This window comes from Gracilinanus agilis, chromosome 1, assembly GCF_016433145.1.
Source record: "Gracilinanus agilis isolate LMUSP501 chromosome 1, AgileGrace, whole genome shotgun sequence".
Classification (NCBI taxonomy): domain Eukaryota; kingdom Metazoa; phylum Chordata; class Mammalia; order Didelphimorphia; family Didelphidae; genus Gracilinanus; species Gracilinanus agilis.
The window spans coordinates 207,417,730-207,436,221 of record NC_058130.1 but is presented as its reverse complement, the minus strand read 5'-3'; the positions used below and the strand labels follow the sequence as shown (position 1 = coordinate 207,436,221).

Here is an 18,492-nt window from a genome sequence, read left to right as displayed (position 1 = left end):
CATGTACTAGTGAGGCCTAGTATTCTAACCACTGCACTACTTATCTGCCTCTGATATCCCATGAACTGTTGTAATTTCAGGCAAGCAGTCAGCATACTACTAACCAAAGAATATGACAATGTAGGTGAGAATCCTTTCCATTCTGTTCAACTCTCTATCACTATGTCTCCAAGAATTTGTTCATATTATTGTTCTTATTATTCAATTAATTCATTTTCATAGAATTTTATAGAAAACTATTCTATGAAGTTTCTGGAATTTCTGTATTGATCCACTTTCACTTAACCAAATCTTACTCTGCCTTCAAGGTCTAGCTCAATCCCATCTCCTTCACAAGTTACTTCACATGGCTACCCAATTCCCCTTCTATAAGTTCTTTCATCACTTATAATCAGTTTTAGATCATCTGGTATTTTGGATCATTACTTTCTCATGTTTGTACATCTTATCATCTAGTTGAGACCATACATTCCTAGAGTGCAGCAACTACTCTTCAGACTTGTTTTGTATAGGTAGAAATGAACAGTACCCTGAAATCAAGGGTACTCTTTATTAATCTTGGTTCCAGCAAAATCTCTAGACAGCCTATTTAGAATTCTTATCTCTTCCCACCTATCTCAAATGTCACCTCTCCTCAAAACCTCAAACCCAAAATTTCTGTTCCCTATAATGTCCAACATAGCCCTGTGTAGAGGGGAAATAGTAAGGTAATGCTTTTTGACCAGGTTCATACACATTAATCCATTCAGTCAAAAGACTGAACAGCTACTGTGTACAAGATATAGTCTCTGATTGAAAGAATGGATGAATGAATGAGTGAATAATTGACTAATGTTGAACTCATTCAAGAAATATTTCTTGAGCACTTCCACTAGAGAGGTACCTTGGAGAATAAAGAAACAAATTTAAAGCGTGAAGATTTGCATATTTCCTATGAAAACTTAAATGAGAGAAATGGTATTAAAGTTTATCATCTAAGATTCATATGGCCAAAAATGAGGATGAAGCTAGTCATGTAGCAAGAATGAAAAAAGTCATCTTTTTCCAAATAATGCATTGGCACCTGAGAGATATTAAATTATTGACAGCAAAGGACTACCATATGTTGTTCAAATTCTATTCAGAATATTTGTTGGAAAATATAGACAAGAACCATACAGGATCAAAATGCACAGAGAGTTTGCAATAGGATCCTGGAAAAAATGTCTATAATTTACAGAGCTTTCAAAGTACCAAAGTAATGGGATAATCCCTCTTGAACTACTTTTCTAACAAAACATTAATTTGTTTGTTAATCCAAATTGCTTCTACCCTTCCTTAGTGAAGACATTTTTCTTTTGCCAATTTTTTCCCCACTTTAAAAAAAAAACCTCATTTAAATGATCAAGCTTCAAACTCATACACGTGATTATACATCTCTGTTCAAGGACTTAGCCTCAAAATATTATCTATTTATTCATGATGACGACTACATCATAAAGGAAACTGGGACTATATACTGTATTTGGTCAGTCTCTTCAGGAAGTGAAAACCTCTCCTATGCAGAAATTCAGAGACATAGAACATTGATTAGCAGCTACTTTCTTCAAATTGATGTTCATGGTGTCAACAAATTACATAGCTTAAGAGAAATTCCTTTTCAATATATATTTATCAGGGATATACATATTTGGTTCATTTCTAAATTGAGTTCACTTGTTACTACTTCAGTAATTTTAATTTTGTTATGAGATTGATTTATATGGAAAATAATAAATATCTAATACAGGAAAAGTAGAATAAATATTTTTTATCCAAGCATATTCTTTACTTTGAGTTTAATCAGAAATCTAAGGAAAAAAAAGATTATTGAAGAGCTCAAATAGAAAAAAGAGCTCTTTTCTGGTTTAAAAACAATTCAAGATTAATGGAAAAAGTAAGAAGACATCTTAAGCTCAAAACTTTTTTTTTTATTATATTAACGCCTCAGTCTATATTAGAGTAGCATATAAATAGTATACATGAGTTAGAGAGTGTTGTGTTTGTAAGGTGGCTCTAAGTATGTAGCAGCTTAATAAATTTAAAAGGGTAATGAGTACATTTTTAATTAAGGAAACAAGTGTAATTATGGCTTCTTATCCTGACCTGTGTGGGTCAGTGGTAATTGATGTCTGGGAGAGAATCAAAGACTGGTTAGTGGATGGAATGGGTCAGATCCAGATAACCCCTTCTACTTTCACTGCTTGGGAACATTTAGATAAGATGCAGCAGCCCAGAACAGTCATATAACAGGGTCTTGCTCCCACATTTATAAAATGTAAAGGTTAAATACTAGGCTTGGACTGGTTGTGTTTGTTGGACTCTTGTGATTTGGGGGTTTGCAGGAACTGTGACTAATGAGAAGTGCACAGTTGGGGTTTGCCACCCATTCCCTAGTAAATTCAATGGAAAGTCTTTCCTAAGAGCAACATTTATTCTTAGAATTTATACACTTTAATTGCATTTCAGTTTTTATAGCATTTCTCATGGGTTTATAGTTTCAGCCAGCATTTTTACTATATTTTCTACTTGAATCCTGCCCCCCACAAATCTCCATTCTCCAAGAGAAAAGAATCATCCAATGACAGCATAACCTCTCATCTGTCAATAAATCCAACAACTCTGTTACCTAAGAATAAATATGGTAATTCTGATGAGCAACTCTGTATGGTTGGTGTCATATCTTCTGCTTGCCTGAGTATGAAAAATTTTGCATTAAATCTTATCTTCTATGTTTTTGCTGTGTGTGAATGGTTTACTGCTATTATATTTCTAGAATCTAGGTGTGTAAGAAAATATTGACTATGTCATTAATTAAAAAGCATGTTGGTGGAATATTGACTTTTTCCACATTAAGTAACAGTAACATTAGATGTTTAGTAGCCTGCATTAGGAATTTTAATACTAAGTTCATCTTTTAAATAACAAAATTATGCATAATGTAATTTATGAAAAAAGACATTGCTTTTTTTTGACACAGTATCATACAATTATGGACACCACTTATTTTAGTGTGACATAAGATCTAGCTAAGCTAAACTGGTAAATGCATAATTCATTGATTCTGATATGTTTGTGTGTTTATTTCTTTCATTTTTTTAAGTGAACTGCCTCATTCACCTCAAAACCTCCTGGCTAGCCTGAATTCCTCCCACAGTCGCACTGTGATGCTCTCCTGGGTTCGACCCTTTGATGGAAACAGTCCTGTGCTTTATTACATTGTGGAGCTATCTGAGAACAGTAAGTAGAGGAAAAAATTGCCATCTTGGAAAGTAATCAGAATTCTTTTTAAGCTTTTAACATCCTTAACCTTTACCACAGACTGTAGATCCAAGAACAAAGGACAAGATATTACTCTCTTTGAAAGTCCCTAAATTAAGTGATAGCTGTTGCTTAAGGAAAGATTAAAAAAAAAGATAACTATACCTGTAAAAGAAAACAAAGGAAATAATAACAGGAAGGACAAAGGACAGAGAATGGACAAAGTTGAGGCCAGCAAGATTGTCATCTATCCAGTTCTGTTTTTCCTAAACAAAAACTCTTGGCATGGATAAAAACCATAAAAGGAAAAAGAAAAAATGAATAACACCATGGCCCTTAGGCATGTCTCTGGATAATGAGAGCTATTGAGGAGTTTTCCTGTACATATTGTGCTCCTCTACATTTTCATGTCAGACGAATTAGCAAGGAGACAAGGAGAATATTGCTAGAGGTTGAAACTATTCATTAAAATAACCCTCTAGTGGGGATGGGGGGAGGTGATTTTTGTGGATTTTATTTATCTGTGCAATTCATGACTGCAATTATGATGGATAAATTAAGAGCTGACTACAAACTGAAGAGTTTAGCTGATGAATAGCTAGTTGATGGTACTAAGTAATAATAATTATAATAATGATGATGATGATATTCATGGCTTCATTGAGCTACTAAAAACAATAATAAGTAACAAAGCTCATGGATATATTGCACTTTAAAGCTTCCAAAGTGACTTCTTCACAACAACCATAATAGGGGAATAAGTATAATGATTCCCATTTTAAATACAAAGACCCTAGATAGAACCTAGACTGGTCGGGTGGCTTACCCATGGTCAAATAGCTAGTGAACATAAAACTCATCACTCAGACCTAGGCCATCTGATTTCAGGTCCAATAGTCTTCCCACTATACCAAATGCTCTTTGGATGTTTTCAGAGTTAAAGTTGGTGAAAGAAATGGTAAACCACTAAATACCCTTGCCAAGAAAACTCCAAATGAGGTCTTGGATATGACTGAAACGACAGAACAACAAAAATCTTTTTTTAACAAAAATTAATTGGCACTCTTCTAGTTAAATATTCCTATATTTTAGAAAGAAATGCTTACCAATAATAGAACCAAATTACACATACATATTTTTAAAAGAGTTTTATTCTAAGTCAAATAATATTAGAAACAACTTACTTATCCAGCTGACTATCAATAAGAATTCAATAATTGGAAATAATATTTGATACCATAGGTTATAAGTTACTTCACAAAACTTTTAATTTTTGTTTTCCCTTTTACTTATATGTCAGTATATATGGAAAGACAAGCTGGAAGCACATCATTGAAACTCTTAAATTATGGGACCTCCAGTTTTTACTTTATCTAGTAGGCAATAAAGAGACACTGAAGTTTGCTAAATATAGGAATGTCATGATGAACAGCAGTATTTTAAGGAAGATTAATCAGGCAGCTGTGTAAAGGATGACTTAGATAGAGAAATACTAGAGGCCAGAATATCAGTTAAATTATTATAAAGGTGAGAAGAAATGAAAACTTAAATTAGCCCCCACTGAATCAAAAGAAGAGGATGGGTATGATAGATATTGCCAGGGCAGATTTAGTGGCACTTACAAACTGATTAGATATCATAGAATGAAAAATAATGAAGAGTCAGAAATGAATTCTGTTCTTAGAACTAAGAGACATGGTATATATCCTGTCTATGACACAAGGTATGTGACCATGAGCAAATCACTTAATCTCTATGAGCCTCAATTTCCTCATTTGTAAAATGAGTTAGTAACTGTCCAACAAGATTGGTGTTATGGGCAATTGAGATATTATATGTAAAACACAAAATGGTGTGTAAAAACCTTTAATTATTATAAAGCGTAATCTTTCATCATACCATCATCATCATTATTATGTCTCAGAGGTTATATACCTTTTTTTTACCCTTAACTTCTATGTATTGGCTCCTAGGTGGAAGACTGGTAAGGATGGGCAATGGGGGTCAAGTGACTTGCCCAGGGTCACACAGCTGGGAAGTGTCTGAGGCCGGATTTGAACCTAGGACCTCCCATCTCTAGGCCTGACTCTCAATCCACTGAGCTACCCAGCTGCCCCCTGTTATATACCTTTTTGACTAGAAAGATAAAAGAGAAAAATTAGGAGGAAGGGCAGATTTAGGGGACATGAGACACAGAATGCCAAGATCAATTCAAGCAAATTATAGATATGAAGAGGAATTTAGTGACTGTGACCTTTTCACTAAAAAATCTAATAAGGATTCAGGAAGGAAAAGTTCATCAAATCAGTCTATTTAGTCAATAAATATTTTTTGACTGTCATTGACTAGTCAATTCACCCTAGATGGTAATTTCCCTTTTAAAAGAATAATAAGTGACAGTATAACACAGGAAGCATGAAAGATTCAAGGCTTGAGTAATCCAATTCAATTCAATCGGAGGGCATTTTTAAGAACTTTCTATATGCATCAGCTTATTAAGTGATGGAGGACAGCCATAAAAGAGCTTACATTCTTTTGGTTAAATAGCATGTTTGGATGAATGAAAAAAGCATTTATTAAGTGCTTTCTTTTTCAAAAACCATGCACTACAAATACAGAAGCAAGACAAGTCATTGCAGTCTAAGGCCTTAGGGAGACCGTACTTATAAGAAAGTGGTTGCCTTTCCATGACCTCTGGCCGTGTTACTGAAGAAAATCAATCCCCCTGCTATGTAATAGTTCAGGCATAATGTGACCTTAAGTAGGATGTTAGGAACGAGAGTTGAAAGTGATGGATGTGAGAAATATTAATGAAGAAATGACAGAAGTTGGTGAATGATTGGATTTAGGGCAGGAGATACTTGAAATCATATAGAAGGGTTCAAAATCTTCTAATGCATAAAATGAGGGGGTAGGACTGATTGACTTCAAAGGGCTCTGCCAGCTCTGAAACACTGAAGCTTTGACTCCAAAGCAGTATGATAACTTGAAGAGGAGATAGTTTGGTACAGGAAAGAGGATGAATTTAATTTTAAACATGATGTGTTTGAGATAATGACATGGCATCCAAATAGAAGTATCCATTCATCTTGAGTACTCAAAATAAAATCTGTGCTTTATATTCCTAACTTTGTTTCCATATATCTTTACTGCAAACTGTATTTGGTATGTTCTTGAATTTTATTAGTGTTTAATAAAGTTAGAACTGAAAAATCAGTATAAATAATTATGAAAAAAGATATAGGAAATTTTTTTTCAGCTTCTAGAGTCCTAGAGCCTTCCCCATATGTTCTGCCTAGGCCCTGAATAATGTTAATGCATGATTTGTCTTGTCAGCACAATTAGCCTTTTGGGTTTGATACAAAGACTACGTTGCTTTTCATGAAACATTTCCTACTCATTCAATTTGCCTTTTCTCTTTTAGTGCAACAGGTATATTTTCCAGTAGGGAGTCTGTTGAGAGTTTTACACATCTACTCTATAAACTCATTTGCTTTGATTTGTAGAGTGTTCTTGATTGTCACAGTATAATGTTAAGCATCTTCATTTGTATTTGCTATTATGTGCATAAAAGTTGATGGACTTTGTCATGTTCTCCTGAAGACAGTGTTCTTTATGCTCCAAGAAATTTTAATAGTTTCTTAACTGTTTGTGTATATGTATGTGTTATCAATAATTATATTGTAATTACCATGAAACACTTTGTTTTTTTCTATTTTCTCAATTCTTATAGATTGAACCTTACTTTGAATATTTGCTCCATTTTAGTTACCTATATATTTAGAATCTGGGATGAAAAAAATGAATAACAAAAAGATTGTTTGCCTTTTTTATTTTGCTGCTTAGAAAATTAGAAATATTTCACTGTATAACAGCACTAACTATCTGGTCCAATATGTTCAATGCACCTATTTCTTTCATCCCTTTTAATTTTTTGTGTTGTTTTTTGCTTTTATTTTGTTTCTCTGTTTATTTGTACTGTTTGTACTATGTTTTAACTTTAAATGCTGCCTTAAATCCTTTTGAGAAGAAGGCAGAGTATAAATCACAAATGAAAATTATAGATAGGAAGGATGAATGACTCAAACAAATCTGCTAAAGACAGATTATTGTGTTTTAGCCGCAAGGAGAAGGGCAGAGGTGGGGTACTTAAGGAATTATTCCTGTGTTATCTAATCATACATAACATAGCATAATAAAGTAACAAACACAAATTCATTCAGGTTGCCTGAACCCAGATATAAATTTCTTTCCTCAATTTTTTCTTAATCCCATAGAGTAACTCAAATGGCAGCCTGTGCTTGGCTGATTTTATTCAGCTTGTGAAGATCTGAGTATACCTTCTGAACTGACTCATAATCACTTCATAGACCCTCTGAACAGAGTGGCTTACCCTGGAGTTTATATTCTCCAGGATTCATTTCTCCATTTCCCTTATGGCTTAGATGTCCTTTGGGTTTTACATTACCCTTTAAGAGAGGACTACATATTCTGTGCCTCAAATTATAAAGGTTGACTTAGATTTCTCTAAATACCTTACAAATGTGGTCTTTCCATATTCTCCTTAGGGTCCAGGAGATACATTCTCTTACATTTTTTCCTTATAAGTTGAGAAATCTCCATAAAAAGTCTGTGATTTCTAATTACTGTCTTCTGTGAATCTTTCCCACTCTTCTAGGGTGATTTCCCTAAACCAAAGTTTCCCTAAGCCTACTGGAGTTACATTCATTGTTGTTAACCATTTTTTCAGTCATGTCCAACTCTTTGCAACTCCATATGAGAGTGGTTTGCCATTTCCTTCTCCAGTTCATTTTACAGAGGAGGAAACAAAGGCAAAACAGGGTTAAGTGATTTTCCCAGGGTCACATAGCCCTGTAAGTGTTTGAAACTGGATTTAAACTCAGGAAGATGAGTCTTCTTGACTTCAGGCCTAGCACTCTATGTACCATACCACTTCACTGCCCATGGGGTGACATTACAGACCAAATAAAAACATGGGCCTTTGTTATGACTCAGATACTGGCATCTTATATTCCACAGGTCTCATCCAAGCTTTCCAGGTGCCACCACCCTTCTAAAGAAATGGACTTTCCAGACACCAGAGCTGAAATGTGAACTCGGTGAACTCTGTACTATTTTCCAAAATCAGGAAGTTGTACTGTTTTACTTAGTAGAAGATCTTTACTTATTGACTAAGTACTTGACAAATAGCTCTTGGAGTACTTTAGCCAACAGCCTATATATACTTTATGTCAGTATGCATAAGACAAAATCAAATAAGGAAGAATTTTTTTAATGTAAGAAGTAGAAAATGTTTTGTTGAACTGAAATCTGCTTTTTTGAATGGAAAATCTCAACCTACTTTTTATTTCTTACACTATTGACACTTTATGGGGTTGGACTGCTTTCTGTCGCAGGCACAATACATCCCCAGTATTCTTTCCAGCCTGCCTACCTAGATGACTTCATACTGTCTTTCCAGTGTTGAATTTAGGGTTGGGTTCAGGTCAGGAGATTTTTGTCCTTGTACACCAGCTCTGTTTACATTCGTCCATCTCAGGCATACTAAAAGCTTCAAATCATGTCCCTTTAGGTGACTTCTTAGCCATTTTCTAATTCTGCAGTTTGTTCTCTAATAACATTATAGCAACATACTCTGTAGTAAATTCCTCTTATAAAGCTTCGGCTCCCAGGACTGTATAACCCGTAGCTTTAAAAAAAGTAATTTCCTACTTGATACACTAGATTGTTCCACAGGGTTTTGGTGTACTGCTCCATGTATTGTAGAGAATGGAGTATATTCATTTCATGGGACTAACTTCCCTGTTAACCTATGCGTTAATAGCCAAATGGGCCCTATATAAGCTCAGAGAAAAAAGAAATCTCTGTATTTGGGCATGCCTATCTTTGAAAGGTCAGGCTCCTCCTGCCTAGGTTTGAGTAATTCAGCTGCCACACTAGAAGTTTAACTGCATAACATTTTAAAATACTTTTTTTTAACTTTGTAATTATATACAAATGTTCATATGAACTTTATAAATTCAGGAAACTTATGTAGAGAAGTTGAACGTTTTTCTATGTTTCTATTTCAATTTCTATTCTAACTATAATAATTCATTTAGATCAGCTCATTGGGTTACCAACAATAGTCTGAGTCTCTAGGAAACAGGAAATGAATAATTAAAAACAATTTTTAAAAAACCTTTATTTTCTTAGTTATCAATTCTAAGAGAAAAAAACAATGAAAACTAGCCATTTGGAGTTAAATGAGTTGCCCAGGGTCAAACAGCTAGGATGTTTCTGATGCCAGATTTGAACCCAAGACCTCTTGACTCCAGGCCTTGCATTCTATCCACTATACTACCTAACCGCCCCATGAATGACTTTTAAAACCTTTATGGCCATTTAAAAAAATAGCAAGGTCAAAGATTTTGAAAGAAGATGAATGCAAGTGTAAAGTTTCTCTGTATTGGCAAGGCCTGATGAGACCATCCCCATATCCTCTCTTAAAGAGTACCCCTGGGGCAGCTGTGTAGCTCAGTGGATTGAGAATCAGGCCTAGAGATGGGAGGTTCTAGGTTCAAATCCGGCCTCAGACACTTCTCAGCTGTGTGACCCTGGGCTAGTCACTTGACCCCCATTGCCCACTCTTAACACTCTTCCACCAAGGAGCCAATACACAGAAGTTAAGGGTTTAAAAACAAAAGAGTACCCCTCATCCTTCAGGTCCCCTATCCTTCCATTTAGTTCATCTGTCAGGTCACTATATGTAAGAGGACTATCTGTGGATACACAGGTTTCCAAATACATGAACCATCACATTGCTTGCTCATTTTGAATGATCACTTTGAGTCAAGAGTTATACTAGGTTTTTTGGTTTGTTTGTTTGCACATTTGATTTTTTTGTCTAAATTTGTATTTTTATTAGTTTGGAGAATTATCATTATGAAAATTATTGCTACCAATTCAAATTGATTAGTCATCTGAACTTATATTAAATAATAGACTAAAACAGTGAAAGGGTTAAGGGATTGGGGTAAAGTGGGAAGATTTGAATACAGATGCAAAGTCAGCCCTCTAGCCATGATGCAAAGTATCTACCAACATTGGGGTACCCCAAAGTCATCATATAATTTTAAGCATCGACTTTATTAGTAGCATCATTTATTGAAGTATTATCAATATCATTTTATTAGTATATTAATGTTATATAGTATTGTCATTGTTATTATTTATATTATATTATATAAAATTATATTGTATATATTATATAAACTTGTGAAACATTATGTGAAACAATTAGGAAAAATAAGAAATTTGTTTCTGGGCTGCCAGGATCATGTTCTGAGGAAGGAACCATTTTAATTTCTGCATTTTTCATGTGGAAAAGTGCCAATCAGATGCTCATTTTGTGTTTTTTCCATTTAACTAATCCATTTATTTTACTTAAAATGTCAATAGGACCATTAAGACATTCTGTAAACACAACTTTGAACTTAACCATGTCTTTAGTTATAAATCAGCTCAAGAGAGTTTGACCTAACAATTCACACAGGAAAAACTAAGCAAACAATGCTTCTTATCTAGACTAAGATATACATTTGTAAGGTAACCCAACAGGCTGGTCTATGAGTTCATTGACTACTTTAGAAATAAACAATGTACTAGGCAGAAAAGAAATAAGAGGGGGAGAGAGGGCTTGATTGCATTTTGGAAAAGGTACTACTCTCTCTGAGTGATCCCAAGCCAACCTCTGAATCAAAATTTCATGTTTTTAGTACCAATATTCTTCCATTGATTTTATAAGTATGAATTATACAACGCCTCTGTCTCCAGATAACTGAATCTGTGGATGACCAAGTGGCAATGGAGATAAGGCAGAAACATATTACCAAAGAAAAAAGGAATGTGAAAAATAAATTAGGTAACTAGAAAAATTCAAGCCATCTTTTCAGACTAGTCCCACCTAAACTGGGAGATAAAATACTTCTTAATCCATAATTTGATTCAGTTTCTTTCAAAATTGGTACTTGTCAATGGAACTAATTAAGTGAAAGCCACTAGTAAATACACTAAATATCTTCAGAGGGTGAAAAATACTGATATCTTTAATGCAGCACTGCTCTCCTGTGGTAGTGGTTTTTTGTTCCAGAAAAAACCACCAGCCCTAAAAAAATGTGCCTGGCTTCTAGGTAGCCAAATCTTCCTCACCTGATCCCTAGATGCCAGGATAATTTTTTTAACCCTTACCTCTGTTTCAGTAGCAATTCTTAAGAAATCAGGGCAAGGACTAGGCAAATGGGATTAAGTAACTTGCTCAGAGTCACACAGTCAGGAAGTGTCTGAGGCTAGATTTGAATCCAGGTCCTCCCAACTCCAGACCTGGCTCTTTGACCACTGTGCTACCTAGGTGCCACTGATGCCAAGATAATTTTGAAGAGCTATATCCTCCAGGCTAGGCAGTGGCCAATGGAATGATAGTAATCAATCCACAAGTATTTATTAAGTGTTTCTTACCTGCCAGGCTCCTAGAGAGCAGAAGCTGCTTGTACTCTTGTCTTTATCTACCAGTCCAGTACTTGGCACATAGTAGGTGCTGCTTGCTAGATTTAATCAGACCACTAACATCTCTATAGTGCTTTAAGGCTTATACAGCATTTTTTCACAACTATCCTGTGAGATTCTGCTCGATTATAAGCTCCATGGAGACAGGAACAATGTGCATTTGAACCTTACCTTTCTTCTGGCAGCTAGTATTACAGTGCTATATGCACTGAAGATACTTAATAAATTTTTGAATAATGAATGTATGTATTATTATATTATCCCTAGGTCCACAGCTGTTAAATGTGAGAGTGTGTTCCTGAATCCAGACCTAGCTCTGATTCCCATTTTCTTACCTCTGCATAAAAGACATTTAAAGTATTTACAAGAGAGCAATAACTAGCAGCACTTACATATCCAAAAGCCTCTTAAAATCTATGTCGGAATATGAATATGAGCAGTTGTTTCCACTTAACCTCCATAGTAACTGGGGTGCTTGTCTTAAATGCACAACCTTGCGATATTTGCATTTTAATGTCTTGTTTACCCTCTAAATAGCTTGAACTCTACTTAGAGAACTAAAACTAATGGCGGGGTAGTTGATGAGGGGAAAAAACACCTTTGACCAGTTTATGTGTGGCTTCATTTGGTTTCATAGATTATCATTATGTGCTTGAGTCTAGCAGCTCTCTCCAACCAAGAGGACATATAGGGAATCCTATTTGGGGCCAGGGGCCATTCCAGTCCTTTCCATCTATCTCACACCTAGTGCTACTGGTCTAAGGAGGCATCCGTGGTTTACCATGAATCCAGCACAAGTTCATCTTACAGTGAGAAGCCTGGCACTGGAAATAATTGATGCACATTACCTTCAAATTCACCTATATCTGTAAACCAACTGCAGATACAGAAATAAGCCCATAAACTATCTCATGGATCCCAGATTCTTCATGTTGCCAAATATATGTATATTTGGCATTGTGGTGTTCCAGTTGGATATTAACATATTCAGATTGGCACCTGGTTTGTAATTCCACTGATTCCCACAATTCATTTTAAAAGCTTTTCCCATTTTGTGAAGAACTGGCTTGCTTACATCTATTCCAGTTAGATTCTTTTTATTTTATGGTCACAATTTACCTTATCCAACCATCTTATAGTCATTGTCTATGACACTGGTCATAAGGTGACTATGTGAGAAGTGTGTGGATGGACATGACCAACTTATGAGTATTTAATAGTAGTATTTTTTAATATGGAGCCTAGTAATTGATACTGTATTTAGCAATGTATTTTATATTCCATTCACAGTATAGTCTCTGATGGTGGCATTCATTTTCTCACATGGCATTTCTATGGATCCAGTAAATATTGCCCTCCTGGGTAATTGTTTCTGCTTCTATTTTATCATTGCATATGAATGTGTGCCTCCATTAACACTAGGAATTAAATATCAAGCAACTTCAGAGTATAGACGAAAAGAACAAAAAACAAGGGCTTACATAAGCAAGTTTCTGTCTCAAAATTCATTCATTAAGCACTTGGCTCATCCTCCCCGAACACACATGCATATGTGCACTTGACGACACATACGCACATGCACACATATATCATTTTTCACCAGGACTTCATGGTCTACAGAAACATCTTCCTGTATCATTGCATCAACTCTGAAACTCACCTGCTTGGGAGCCTTGACCCTGTGATTTCTACTCCCTCCAATTAGGGACAGAAGAGGATGGACCTTGGCAAACTCCACCCAGATCCTTTATTTTCAGAGGAGCAATAATGTCGTGGGCTGATATCTTGACCTGGATGTCAATTCTAGAAATCCAAGTCAAAGTATCACTTAGGTGAGATAGAGTTCCACGAAGTCTCACTCTTCCAGGTTCATTGAAATCCAATGGCAAAAGTCAGGACAACTGGCAACAGCCCAGAATGCAGTGGATGACCATATCATCTTCTTTTGATGGTACTCACTTCCTGTAGCATGATAGAAAGAACCCTAGATTTGAAATCAGAAGATTTGGGTGTGCATTCAAATATGCCACTAACTATGTGACCTGTTGGCAAGTCTTTTAGCCTCTGTGAGTTTGTTTCTCTCTCTTTAAACTGAAGGTTGACTTAGTTAAGTTTCCTTTTAATTCTGAAGGCTATGATTCTAAGAAAATTAAAATGATTCCCTTACATGGAAAATGATTCAGCTCCAGGAGAGATTGTATTTTAAAATTGCTTAGAGTTCCCTTGTCTTGGCTCCCATTCTTGGGATTCAGCCAGATCTAGACTGGCCTTGAGCAGGGACTCTGAATATATTAGGGTTGGAAGGTACTTTAGATTCTATCTAGTCCAACCCTTTCTGTGCTCTGATGAAGAAACCGAGGCCCAAAGAGTCAAGTCCACCCAGACAGGAAGGAACAAAATTGAGATTCTTTACCCATTTGTCCACTAACAAAATCACTACCATATATATAACTACTTAGCATTTTGAATTTATTCTTACTATGCTTTATCATATATAATACTTAATATAATGTTATTTCAACTTAAAGAGAATTGATGAAATTTTTTTGTGTAGTCATACCCATTTGTGTAAGTCCTGTTCATGGACATAGAACCCTTTTGGCAATCAAAAAGAATATAAAGCAAAACAGTTTTGATGTCTGAAACTGGTCACCATTTTTTGCACCTTAGTCATCTTGAATTGAGGAGGAAAACAGTTAGAATGTAATTTCTTTGAGTAAAGTTACCAGGACATTTGAGAAGATATTTAGCTGTAAAGGCTTTATATAACCAAGAGCAATTAAAGTGAAAGACTCATCAGACCACAGAGTAAATTCTGAGGAGATTAAGCTAAATGGAAAAATTAGCACTGTCTTTTCAGGACAAGAGAAGTTTTATTTAATAGTTTGACCTGGAAAATCTTTGTCACTGAGCAACTTCTTCAGGCTTTCTAGGTCAGAGAAGCAAGTATAATCCCTGAAAGAAAGAAAGATGTTGAAATTTTTATGGAATGGTTTCCTTTATCAAAGGTGCCTCTAAATTCTACCCCCTAAGACAAACATCTTGAATGACTCTTTTGTGATGACTGGAAGAAGAGTCTTTTAAAGGGTTCTGTTTGATTGTCAGGAGAAGACTAGCTATTTAAATTTTAAAGATACTCCACATGCTCCCTGAAACCAGGCTAGTGAACAAGCAAATCCTTCCCAAACCACTTTTCTGTACAAATCAGAGTGCCCAGGAGATGAATAGGGTTCATTTATATTAGTTTTCGGTTTAATCTCTCTTCCTGCCAGATCTTTTATCTTCCTGTAGGAGAAGAAAAAGAATAAATAAAGTATTCTACTGATGCTGCATAAGAACAGAGTAGGGCCCCCAAGGTGCAGAGGAGATTAATAGGCCCTGTTGTGGAATCAAACTGTTCACTAGATCGAAATACTTGGATTAAGCACTCTCAAGTGATGTTTACACTTGTGGTAAACAAATGGTATTGAATCACTTTGGGAAGCAGACCAGTAGCCATTAGTACCTTTAGGGATGTAAGGTGTTCTGATTAGTGTCTTATTCTTTCCTTTCCTTGATTAAGTTGCTTTAGGTAGCTGATTAAATAAACTGTCTTCTAAATCTTAAACATTTATACTGTTTACATATATGTGTATTTTTAAACATACATAGAGATACATAGATATAGATCTGTGTATGTCCATGTGCCCATATATAATATGCTTTAGAAAATACTAAGCCTAATTATTTAACTTTAGGCCTTCATAGTCCTAAAAATTAAGACAATCAGGCTGAAAAAAATAAGAGAAGAAAGCATCTGTGCCTTGTCCTCTTTATCTTAAAGGGACCATAAATAAAAGTAGATTCCTGTATCGAGTGTCAACTAACAGGTAAATAATGAACAAACCTTATGATGATGATAGTGTACTTAGTTCTTTAAAATGACTCATAGCAAAAGCACAGCCTAGAATATCTCTAGCACACAATTATGAACCCCTCTTGCAGTGGGACTATCTGGATTCTGGTTTCTGATAGTGTGAACTGTTTCCCCCCTAAAAGGTATTGCTTCTTAATGTGATACACAGAAAGCCAGTAATGCATGTTCACACTGGCAAAATATAGCTTCTAGCAAGTCTGCTTTGTGATAATCCTCCCCTTGAAGGCTGTACAGTCACCTCAGTGACTTGAGGAAAATATTATGGAACAATGTGCAGTGGAAAAAAACTGGAACTACAAGTGTGGAGATCTGGGTCCAATTGTAGAGTGTACAGATTGTCCGGTCCAACCATTTCCTTTTACAGATGAGGAAATTGAGTCCCAGAGAAGTTGTGACTATACCAAAGTTACACTGGTAAGAGAACAAAGATAGAATTTGCATGAAGGACTTTGGGCTCAAAATCCAGTGCTCTTTCCAATGCCTTTTCCATGTTCCCTTTCCATAAAAAGTATTAGACTGTATGATTTCTTCCAGTTCCAACACTCTGCAATTCTGTCTACCAATTCACAATACACCACAGCTGGAATTGACTTCTATCCTGCATTTATGACTGCTTATAGTTCCTTTAAACTGTAAAAAAATTATTTTTTGTTATTCCAAACTTGACAAATACCAATAAACATGAATACTTCCACATACAAAGAACAGAAAAAGAGGGTTGTATATTAAACTACAAATCTCTTATGTGGAGCTTGAATTTTTAAAAGCATATATTAAGTTCAGTGTATTAAACTGTTCTGCTCATCTTTGTTTCTTCTCTTCTGTACGTTTAGAAATGTTGCAAGGATATTTTCTCCTTTATTTCCTTCTTTCTCCCTGTCAAACACTCTCTCCACTTTTAAATAAAAGCCTTCCCTTGCAATAACTAAGTATAATCAAGTAAAATAAACCCACAGATTGGCAGCAGATGAAAAGGTTTCATTTAAGAATGCCTCATTAGTCATCTCGGGTCATGGCTGCCTATTTCATTGTTCTTAAATCTTTCCTAAGTGTTTTTCTTTACATCATTCTTATTATTATATAGACCACTGTCCTAGTTCTTCCTACTTTACCCTGTATCGGTTTAGAGAAGCCTTTCTAAGTTTCTCTGAAAGTATTCCTTTTATCCTTTAGGGTGCAATATTATTTCATTGCACTTTATATACTTTTTTCCAGGCATTCCCCAGTTGATGGGAAATTCCCTTAGTTTCCAGTTCTCTGTTACAACAAAAAGTATTGCTATAAATATTTTTGTACATAGGAGTCCTTTCCCTACTCCATTGATTTTTTTGGTTTGTTTGTTTTTGCCTATTAAAGAGGTATCACTGGTTCAAATGTACAATTTAGAGACTTTTTGTATATATTTCCAAAATGTTTTCTTGAATTGCCGGGCCAATTTATAGTTTTACTACCAGTGTGTTACTGTGCACATGTGACCATTTGGGAATATTATTCCAAATGCTGGAGCATCCAGAAGTATATTGGCAGTGACACTCTAACTATGCTGCAAATCTAGGACTTTTCAATCACATGAATAATTATGACCACCTGATATCAAGTGATAGGAACCACTATAATCAGATTTTGCTCTTTTTTTCTGCTCATTTTTGAAATATATACCCTCCAAATATGGTTTTTCTTATAAAATGTATACTCTGAATCCTTAATCTGAAAGTAAAACATCAGTATAACCTCCCTCGGTATGAGGAAAATTTGGGGTGTTTGAGCTGATTATGCAGATAACAGTAAATTAATTTACTATATTCTGCTGAACATGTTCACAAGATCTTATTGCCTACGTGTTCTCAACCATATTTTACTCTTAGAAGCTGTTCTATAATTTAACAGGATAATAGATTCTAACTGTTGGAAGGGAGCTCAGATGTCACCTCCCTTTACCTCTTTCTCAAGAATGAAACCTTTTTTTGCAAAATCTAACATAAATTATCTCAGCCTCTGCTTGAATATCTCCAATCATGAAGAACTTATTGTCTCCCAAGGCTACTGATTTCATTTTTGTGCTATTCTAATTGTTGGGATGTTCTTTCTTACACAGGAGCCAAAATCTAACTCTATCCATCAATCCTAGTTGTGACCCTTAGAATCAAGTAAAATAAATCAGTTCCTTCCTCTTTTGAGATCATCTCATCCAAATCTCTTTATTTTACAAATGAGGAAAATGAGACTCAGAGAAATGAAATGACTTATCCAGTGCCTCATAAGTAGTAGGTAGTAGAGATGGGACCTGAACCTACGCCCTATAATTCCAAATTCAATACTTTCTTTCCTCTACCAGCCTATTTCCCCCCCACATAAACTAGTTTCTGACCACATCCAATTTCTTATTGTGACAATTGACTTTTGAACTTGAGTGTAATACTTATCAATTATTCCTATTAATGTTTATTTTTATATAAAGCCCATTGTTTCAGTCTGTTAGTCTTTTCTAAACCTAATTCTATCATTTGGTTTATTAATGATCATTCCCAACTATATGACACACACATATCTGATAAACACCCTCTGTCTCTATCTCTGCCACTGTTTAAAATGGCGAACACGAACAGCTATAGACCAGTAGCCAGTGTTTTATGGCATTTCAATTGAGAATTTCCTCAAAGTTGACATAAATCCAGTAATCCATCTAAACTATCATTCATTGGGCATAGATATTAAATTCCTTTTTAGAACTT

The 18,492-nt window shown here is 35.2% G+C and overlaps 1 protein-coding gene across 1 annotated transcript in view; it reads left to right on the top strand.

Annotated features, from left to right (window-relative positions):
• Window positions 1-18,492, top strand: part of SDK1 (sidekick cell adhesion molecule 1) — a 1,179,904-nt gene that overhangs the window by 854,878 nt on the left and 306,534 nt on the right. Inside the window, 1 exon segment of the mRNA XM_044659951.1 lies at window positions 3,122-3,258. Coding sequence (XP_044515886.1) covers window positions 3,122-3,258 — 137 coding nt within the window.